Source organism: Mastomys coucha, unplaced genomic scaffold (assembly GCF_008632895.1).
Source record: "Mastomys coucha isolate ucsf_1 unplaced genomic scaffold, UCSF_Mcou_1 pScaffold22, whole genome shotgun sequence".
Lineage (NCBI taxonomy): Eukaryota > Metazoa > Chordata > Mammalia > Rodentia > Muridae > Mastomys > Mastomys coucha.
The window spans coordinates 65,115,940-65,126,196 of record NW_022196905.1 but is presented as its reverse complement, the minus strand read 5'-3'; the positions used below and the strand labels follow the sequence as shown (position 1 = coordinate 65,126,196).

The following is a 10,257-nucleotide window of genomic DNA, read 5'->3' as shown; positions in this document are numbered from 1 at the left end:
AAAAAAAAAACGTTAGATGGCCAGAAAAAAAAATTGCTGATTACATTTAACTTAACCTAAAGTGAATTCGTTTGTGCAACCACACACACACACACACACACACACACACATGAGAGAGAGAGAGAGAGAGAGAGAGAGAGAGAGAGAGAGAGAGGAAGAGAGAGAAAGAGAGAGAGAGAGGGAGCTTGCCTATGGCTTTGTAAATTAATTGAGATTTTTAGGGAGCCCAGAAAGGATCCACACTTCCAATAATGAGTTTACTAGTTCTAGTCATGACATCTGGAATTATAGAGAATAAATTCAAGCTCACATTCTCCTGTTATCTCTTCCTACAGTTTAACTTTGACAGTCTGGGCAAGTTTTTTTTCTTTTAGTCTAAATATCCTCGTTCATTGATCTTCTATTTAAAAATATAAGGTAATATTTTATTCCTCTCAGTCCATAGCTCAGAGTTTTTTTTGGGGGGGGAGGTGGGGTGGGTGTGTATCTGATCTTCTCATCCTTCACCATAGACTATCAACTATGGTGATGATGAATTCATGATAAGAATTGCTCTTTCCACAAACGTGACATCTCATTACGATATCAAATAAACTAAAACAAGTAGTGTGCATGTTTCCAGTGTGGATCTGACCACACCTGTGCACCGAGAAGTCTTGCCATAAGACAACTGTACTCGGAGAGTATGATCTCCTCTGACGGTGGACCCTGTGTTGCCTGACATTGATAACATGCTTCAGCATGTAACTTCACCTTATAACATTTTATGTTTCCAATCCTAGGCAGTCCTGCCCAAGCAGAAGTAAGATTTCCCTTCTGTGTACCAAGCAAGGTGAGATTGGTGATGTATCATAGGGATATGGCATTAGCTGTGCTGGCCCCTGGGAAACAGAATCATTTGTGCATAACAGCCAGAGCTCAGCATCTGCTTGGATTTGGACATGAATCACGGACTTTGATTTCTGATCCTTGTTAGACTGTGGCCGCCGCCCTGCTGCCCGGATGAACAAGAGGATCCTTGGGGGTCGGACTAGTCGTCCTGGGAGGTGGCCGTGGCAGTGCTCTCTGCAGAGTGAACCCAGTGGACATATCTGTGGCTGCGTCCTCATTGCCAAGAAGTGGATTCTCACAGTTGCCCATTGCTTTGAAGGGTAGGTTGCAATGTTTCTTTTCACGTTTCGCTGGATCTTACCATTTGTCACTTGGGAATTCTCAGTGGTATATGTAACTAAACTCAAATATCATAGCCATTCTTCCTCCCAGGAGAATGGGAAGAGTCTTCATCTGTGGAGCTCTTTCTGCCCTCTGGTCTTCCACTCACCTATGTCCAATAGCTCTATGGTACTTAGGATGTATGTGCTAAGGAGGGAGGAAAACCACAAAGTTCGGAGACTGAATTCTCAGCCACTGCCATTCCACCTCCATTCTGCACATCTAATGGGGATTTGTATTATACGTGTGTGAACATACATGGAAATGATTGTTTGGAAGCTACATGAGGTTCAGTTGGACGATGTGCAGGTGTTTGGGAAGTAGAAATAAAGGTATATTTGTGTTAGGTTCCTCAAAGATCCAGAACCAAGTTTTTGTCCTAACAATGTGCTTCTTCACAGATTTGTGTGTTCAGGAAGTGAGATGGTCTATTTAAAGCCGTAGGAACCATGCTGGGCAACAGCTAGTAAGCCTGAAAAAAGTGTGTTTAACTTTAAAGAGTATTGCTGCAAGCATGCCCTGTGCAATGCCCCTGGCATTCTGGTCTGTGTATACTTGCATTTTGCTAGCTGTATTCAGCTTGATCCAAGCTTCCTTTTTCACTTCCTCATCATTCTAAAGGTAACCCCTCTTCCAGCCTGATGAACATCTCTCCATGGCTTCAAACACATCCAACTGTTCACATGGTGTCACTGTTGTACATTATCACACGTTGTACATCATCAATGCTTTTCCCTTTTGGTAATATACCATGGCCATTCCTCTAGGTTGGTTCTTCTAGTGCTAATACATGTTTTGGAAGCTAAGTACTAGTCTGTATAGACTTGCCGGGAATTTTTTCCTACTAGTCATCAGTTGATGAACATTTGGGATAGTTTCGATTTGCTGTAATTATAAGACTGCTGGGGTAAAATTCATCTGGTGTAATGCCAGCATCCTTGGGTGCTATTGCTTCTAAGGGAGGCTGAGAAAACCACTCAGCTTTATACAGGGATTACAGACATGAATACTTGCTTTGGCCCTTGAGGGGCTCGGTAGGAAGGCAGTAACTTTATTTGGGATTATACTATAGTTAAATCATTTCTCCCCTCCCTTTCCTGCCTCTAGAGTCACTCATCTACCAACCTTGCTCTCTTTCAAATTTATGGCCTCTTTGACTTTTGATCTTATTACAAATATATGTGTATACTTTTAAATATATAAATACAATTTGTTCATTCTACAATTTTACTCATGTTTGGATGTTTTCAGGGCTGACAGTTTAATATTGGGTAACCAACTGGTGTGCTCTACCCTGCAGAAGACTGTTTCTCCCATTCTGAGCATTCCTTAGTTGCCTGTAGTTCCCTGTCTAGGGTTGAGGTCACCTGAACTTCTCCTACTTTATCCATGTTAGCATGTCTATTAGTGTCGTCACTGTCAGGCCATGTTTAGTCAGCCATATTAGTGAGTCTTCATGGGTGTGACTTCTCTGACATTTCTAGAAGACACAATTTCATAGAAAGTTCCTTGATTCTCTGGCTCTTACAATCTTTCTACTGAGTTTTCTGCAATGATCCCTGACCCTTAGGTGAATGCGATGTGTTATAGATGTATCAGCTGAGATTGGGCTCCACAACTCTGCATTTGATTGATTGTAGTTTTCTGTGATTGTCCCTGTCAGTTGCTATTGTATGTGTACTACTACTGTGCCCTTAAGGCTATTGTCCCTTACTGGCTATCATTGTGGTTCACAGGTATGGAGTGCTTTTGATTTCATCCCATCTTTAGATGCTTGCATGACATTTTCTGATATTATAAAAGCTAATGTTTCAAGCCAGATCCAATACAGAGACCTGTAAGTATGTCTGAAATGCATGATTCTCCACTGCTTGGAGTTAACCAAGGGCAATAGCAAAAGCCTATGTTTGGGGAGTCTCTTGGATAATTCCAACCAACAAAGGAGACAGACAATTTAAATATATATTCAGGATATGTGACAAGTGGTGACAAATAAAAAAATGCGATAACTTTAGATCTCTTTTTTAGGGAAAAAAATTATATGTAAGTATCAAACCAGTACCTTTTCTTGAGAATTCTCATATGTGAGACCCAGAATGATCCAGAGTATGTCTAGAAACACACTGTGATGTTCTTGCTCTAGAAGGAGCCAGATGTTTTCAGATGTCTTTTATAGTTCTAATTTGTAGCCCACAACAAGCAAAAGATTATTCTAGAGAAGCACATTCATCAAAGGTGAGTACCTAAATGAATCCACAGCTTTTTAGAGGAGCAACAGTGCTAATGTGCTTATTAATTCAAGTTTATGGGCTGCTCTTACCATTTCCACATGTGGTATCAAAGTTTCCTCTTGCACTGGAGGACCTACATAGTGAGGAAGGAAGCCTTTAAGAAGGAATAAGTGTGTGTTTATAGTCCATGACATGGAAAAGATACCAAAGTTCTTCAAGAAATTTTGTAGAATTTAACAGTGCTGTCAAGAAGGGCCTGATCATCCAAATGAGGTTAGAAATTGCCCAACTTCAAACAAGTTCATTTTGATTGCATAGTCATAACCTAATTCTGTTTTATGGTCTCACAAGTGGCACTGCTGGCTTCTCAGAACTTTTAATTTCAAGGCCTATTCTCTGCTGGGGCCATCAGTTGCTGCAATTATTGGGATTTACTTCATATTCTGATCCGTACTTTGGCAAGGCATAATATGATCCATCTGTGAGCTTTTTCATTCTGTCTCTTTTAATTATATTGGTGGGAAAGGAAAGACAATTTGCTTTTCATTTCCATGGAGAGGTATTTTAAGATACCAAACAAAAAATTAAAACCATGAGATACTAAGTTGACCACATCGAGCTCCATATTCCTCAATACCAACTCAACTTTAAAGGTTCTAAGGAGGAAAAGACTTTAACATTCAGGGGTAATTTAACAGGTAATTCCCTACCTTCCTTCACCCTTGAAGGACTAAAAGACAAACTTCCTGGGCCAGGCCACAGTGAGTAAATATTAAAGCATCTAATTCCTTTCCAGGAAGTGTGCATGGAAAGCAGTCATCCTGTCCATATCTTTAGTCCCATTATGTCACCCGTGTCTTGATTTCTACCACACCAGCCAATCCAGAATTTTGGCTATATGTCTGCATTTCTGCCCATATTGCCTAGCTTCTCTTCTTTTCCCACAACTTGTATAGTCCCATAGGTGGATCACATCTGTTCTTTGACAAGACCTTCAACATTCTTATTCCTGGATCTTCCTGTCAGATACAGCAGGAAGGACTCCAAGGTGAAGAACACATTTTGTAATGTCTGACTTTCAACATCAGTTGGATCCTTAATAATCCCTGAGTATCTTTCCATCTAAGTTGGGAAAGTTCCTTCTCTTATTTGGCACAGAAAAAAAGCATGTCCTTAATGTCTCAACTCCACTGATCTGGCAATTTTATAATTCACTCAGAAAGGAATTACTGAGGTCTGTGTTGTGTCCTTAGGAGTACCTTCATCTTGGTGCTTATGAACAAGGTCAGCCATTCATAGTTTATTTTTCTGTCTCATCTTCTGGCAGGATTTGATACATTCCCATGAGTAAAAATGTACATGAACACATAACTTCTCACATTAGGAGCCACACCTCTTTTATGGTACTATTCTCAGTGTTATTGAAGTGTAAACTAATGTGGTTTTAAAAACTCTCAGGTGCCTGGAACCTGGCTCCATACTCCTCACTGTTCTGTGGCCTCTAGAGATACTCTAAGCTCCTTTCCGTTTGTACTATACATAGTAGTTGGCCTGAATTACTAACCAATCTCCACAGTTTCTGGAACTTCTAACACCAAATGCGCCCCTCCTGCTTTTAATTTTCGATTAAAAGAAAACTCTAGGCAAATTAAATTTGTCAAAGTTGAATTAGAGAAAGAACAGTGGTGCAGTGGGAAGCCTTCGGAACAAAAGAGATGGAGTTAACTGCTTCCGGTGTTATCATTTCCTGTTCCGGTACAGTACACCTGGGACAGGAAGATTGACCGCTGTTAGAGGATAGATATCATGCACCCAATTGCTAACAAGCTCACGTCAAATGCACAATGCACAATTATGAACCGCAAATAAGCATCTAACTAATGCAACAGAGACTTTCACAGTGAAGTCAGTTTTCACCCTAAAAGACAGGTTTTGACAGCTTTTGACAGCTTTTGTCTCAACAAATCATCGTCCTATCATTCATCACAGCTTAATCCCTTGTTCCTAAACTTTCTTTGTATCATTGGTCTTATGTCTTATTTTGCCTTTCGTTGTGATGGATGATATGCCCCTTCCATTAAGCACAATCATGTCCCTTCATGAGCGTTACTCCTCACAGCATCATTTCTTTTCTGCCTCAGTTGCTCCCTGGGAGCTGGATGGATCCTCTCCCATTGGTGCCTTAATTTACTGACATAAGATGCCCTCTGTTTGCTTTACTTCTGTCTTCAACTATTGCTCTATGTTGATTGCTGTTCACTGGGAGACACCTGAAATGTCTGCAATGGTTACCCTTTCCATGCCTATCTCAGTGTCTCCTTAGCCTGTGGTAAGCTGGGCTGTCACCAAAGATAGCAAAGAAATGATGCTTACTGGAGTTTGGTAATGACTTCCACCTTGCCAAGCCCAGTAGTGCATTTTTGATTTCCACTCACTGGTATGTCCCTTACTGTCCTATCATTGCATCCTCCTTGGAATAACTTTCTCTATTTTTAGACTAGAATAGTGAAAGAGTCTTTGGCCTTCATCTTGTTTTCATGACCTACCATTTTCTTTCTTTCTTTCTTCCTTTCTTTCTCTCTTTCTCTCTCTCTCTCTCTCTCTCTCTCTCTCTCTCTCTCTCTCTCTCTCTCTCTCTCTTTCTTCCTTTCTTCCTTTTTTTTTTATCTTTACCCACTCTTGGGAAACTGAGTGTTCAGGGGCCACTGTCTGGCTTTTTAAATCTGTCTTAAGTTTCTGATCCAATTAAATGCCATTTTTAGCAAATATGAATTTCCTGCCCCCACCTTATCTTTCCTTCCACTTATCATTACTATATACTACTATCACACACACACACACACACACACACACACACACACACACACTTTACTGCTTAGAAAAGATACCCTTTTAAATGTGTAATGAACACCCTATTTTACATGGCTATTGATTGTTCCTGTCTTTCAATGATCAGATAGATAGTCAGTAGTCTATCGTTGGCTCTTCCCTTGTTTTGAACAATCCATCACTTCAGTATTGCAGTGTTTTAAACACACATATATTAATCATATAGAATGTTAATTTTATGGATATCAGCTGCATATCATTCTTGAATGGAGATGTGGAAGCAGAGGGATATTGTAGACAGACTGCTGTGCTTGGTTCCAGTTATCTGTTAAGATGAAATGAGCTGGAATAGACAGCACTTTTCCCTCTTTTAATGGGATCCATTTCCATTTCCCATGCTTTTCCTTTGAAACAAACTGCGACTCATTTTACAGCTAAGACTTTTGGTAATTGCTGTAGGTCTGTGATACTCTTTGACAGACTCCAATTCCGCAGTGTTCCATCCATCTGTGGTCACATTAACTGTTCAGATGGCTCTTCCCTTACCCCACTTACTGGGATCACTTGTGATGGCAGAAGACACACAGTGAAGGCTACTATTTCTACTTAACTTTACTACTAACTAGGGGACTTTGTGACTGGCTCCATTATGATGCCTGTCTCCTTCCTTCTTTCCTTCTTTCCTTTCTTCCTTTTTTCTTCCATCCCTTTTCAAAACCCTCTTAAATCTAACTGCAAAGTACTAAGACACACACACACACACACACAGACGTTTTTCTGGGTCCTTGCCTTACAGAGCTCTTCACTTTCTATAGTTTTACACTGGTGCCTGACTTCTATCACACTTTGCATGACAGTATCTCCCCTTGTCATCTGCCATCATCTTGCCCACAAATGACTTTCCTTTCACCTGACAAGTTTTTCTTTCCTAGTACCTCAGTTGATATCTATGGATGCTTTTCACTGCCTCAAGGTTTAATAGAAAATGTGTGGTGTAGGTGTTCAAAGGACTACCTTTCTGATCCCATTAGTTATTATTACTGTCTTTGTGACTTACATAACTTACCATTAAGTAAGTAATGCACCTCTCATAGCAGATAAGATGAGGATCGCTTGAAATAATGTGTAAAAATGGTCGGAAAATTATAGGGCTCATAACCAAATGGATAATCTAGACTGTGTATCTAATTTGCTTTTAAAACCCTTCATCTAACCTTTGAAACTTGATGTTTTGCATAAAATCTACATATTTGGTTCTCCTTGAACAACTGGAAGGTCAGATACACTGGGTCTTCCACTTCATCAGGACAGTGATTAGCTGACAGCAAGAGGTGGAAGGTGCTGAGCTAGAGCTCATGGCTGACATACTTTTCTCAGTAACTCACACCTGCCTCTTCCTGCATTTACTTTGCAACCACCCTAGTCTAAATTTTGTGCACCCTTCCTGCAGACAACAATTTAAAAATACTAATGACAGAGGACAATGTTAAAAATAAAAAGTTTCCTAAGATTTGTAGAACAGCAGTATGTGTCTTTCCTGAGTGCAAATTTTGATACTTTCAAATGGCCTTCAGATCACCAGTTAGCTGTGCTGGGTAAGTCTTGTAATGCAGGATAGATTTTATTATACTTGTTAATTATGGGTATCAATTTTTCAAATGTCAAATGGGCAAAGTAGTTCATATAAAATAGTCAAACACAAAATAGAAACTGCAGATGGTAGAACATTTTGTATCCTAAAGAATATAAAGACAACAAATACTTGTAAATCTGAGTAGATGAAATGGAGGAGGCCAGCCATAGGTAGAGGAATTGCTAGCATGCCCAAGGCCCTGGAGTCAACCTCCAAAAGAATAAAAACTTCAAAGTGCATTTGATTAGCGGAACTAAGTCATATTTCAATGTCTAAACACTAGAGTTGAACATGGTGAATAACAAACCAAAGTGACGGGCTTATTTGCCCAGGGGCAGATGCCACAGTTCATATGACATATGCAAGTCACTAGGTTTCCCTTTAGACTTCATAGTTGAAGACTTAAACATTGAAGTTATATTAACTCATCTGCCTCACCTATAGCATATATTCATATAAGCGTGACACATTTGGTTTTTGATGTGAGCTATAAAACTCACAGTATGTCCGCAGGAAGAACAAAAGGAAAAAAATGTTAGCTAACACAGCTTCCTGCGCCATTTTCATTCTGGGTCATTGGAGTCATTGGCTCTATTTGAGCCTGATTACTCAGTCTTAGAATAAGAGCTCTCTCACTGTGTGTGTGTGTGTGTGTGTGTGTGTGTGTGTGTGTGTGTGTGTGTGGTACATTCACATGTACATGTGTGTGCCTAGTCATGTGTGTGTCAGGGAAAGGGGAAGAGGTTGAAATAATCTCTCAGTGGTATGGAATTTGTCAAATAGAGTAGGCTGGCTCGCCATCAAGCTCCAGAGACCTGTCTATCTGTTGTCTCATTCCCAGATGAGTTTACAAATGCACGTGGCCATATTTTTGCTAGTGTGAGTTCTGGGGATCTAACTCAGGTCCTTGTGCTTACAGAGGAAGCACTTAGCATCAGAACAATCCCCTCAGAACAATCCTCTCGGCTGTGAGAACCAAAGAGGTTTTGCACAAGTATCACTAAGGATGCTGTACTTCTCTTTAATGCTGTTTTGAGATTTGGCATACCAATGGGAAGTTATCTTCTTTTTTTTCTTTTCTTTTTTCTTTTTTAAGCCTATAGCACCCAGTATTCCCAGGTGGTCTCCCATCCAAGTACTAACCAGGCCCGACCCTCCTTAGCTTCTGAGATCAGACGAGATAGGGCGCATTCAGGGTGGTATGGCCATAGACCGAAGTTACCTTCATTATGCTTAGGATTTTGTGTTCATATACTTAGCTTCTTGTATCCTGATTTCCATTTTTAACTTTATAACCATGTCCTGTTCCTTTGCTTCTCAGTGAGTCCATTTCACTGATAGTAGATTCATGTTGCATCCATGTAGCCCAGACCTCTTTCCCCAAGTCTTTTTCAGCCAAGAGACAGGGCCTGTACCTGTTGTCTCTGTCTTCATTTCTGACTCATTTTTCCAGCTCATGCTCAGTATGTTCCAAGCCATGTTTACCACCACATGAAAAATGACTGGTTTGCATAATGAAGTTAATCTGCCATTCCCACACCTCTCCTTCACTTCAGAAACCCCTTCCTACCTTCTCGGTTCTGTTTTCCACAGCCACAGAGGGAAACCATTAAGAAGCACTTTGTATTTTGTATCATGTGCATAACCAAACAGAAAAGAATAAGTCTTATCTACTTTTGCCCCGTCTTGCTCTTGATGGATGTTAATGCTCTGAGGGTGTTAGGCTGGGTAGCAAAACTGAATGTAACTTACTGACCCCTGTGTTTTATTGTTGGACTTAAACTAACCCCACTATAATTGACTAATTTTGGTGTTATTACATTTTATTACAAATAATTAAGAATGTTCAATTACTTTAAATATTGCTTATGACTGAAGCAGAGGGTAAATTGTTGCAACAACTAGAGCTAAGTCATTGTGGTTCCAGGGTAAGAAGCTTCAAACGGAGCATTGAATAAGTCAGTCTGAAAAAGTGCTGTTGATTTCAGATGTCTTAAACAATAAAATTCCACGTAAATATAAGATTTCCTCAGTGGACATGGAGACTGATTCCTGTAGACTAGGAAGGGTTCAGGGAGGAGCAAACGGCTACAGAAAGGGAGAAGACAGGAGGGAAAGCATGCGCTTTGAGTGATGGCACTATGTAATAAAACATCATTTTGTAACATTATCTTGTCACGCCCAGGACATAACATTTCCTCCAACTTATTATAGTCCTTTCATGCATTGGCCAGCTTCACTCAGCTTCATCATCCAATTTGTATGATGGCAGAGGTCAGCCTTTGTTGTTTGTTGTCATCTCTAGCAGAATGCTTGGTCTAGAAAATTTGAAATTTATTTGTATATCTATTG

At 40.1% G+C, this 10,257-nt stretch overlaps 1 protein-coding gene and 1 pseudogene across 4 annotated transcripts in view; one reads left to right on the top strand and one right to left on the bottom strand.

The window, feature by feature from the left end:
* Window positions 1-10,257, top strand: part of Corin (corin, serine peptidase) — a 211,355-nt gene that overhangs the window by 194,330 nt on the left and 6,768 nt on the right. For all 4 annotated transcript variants that reach the window (XM_031342604.1, XM_031342603.1, XM_031342602.1 and 1 more), the window contains 2 exons: window positions 783-832; window positions 977-1,151. In XM_031342604.1, the coding sequence (XP_031198464.1) occupies window positions 783-832; window positions 977-1,151 (225 nt within the window). The remainder of the gene's footprint in view (window positions 1-782; window positions 833-976; window positions 1,152-10,257) is intronic.
* On the bottom strand, window positions 9,000-9,118 carry LOC116071616 (annotated as a pseudogene).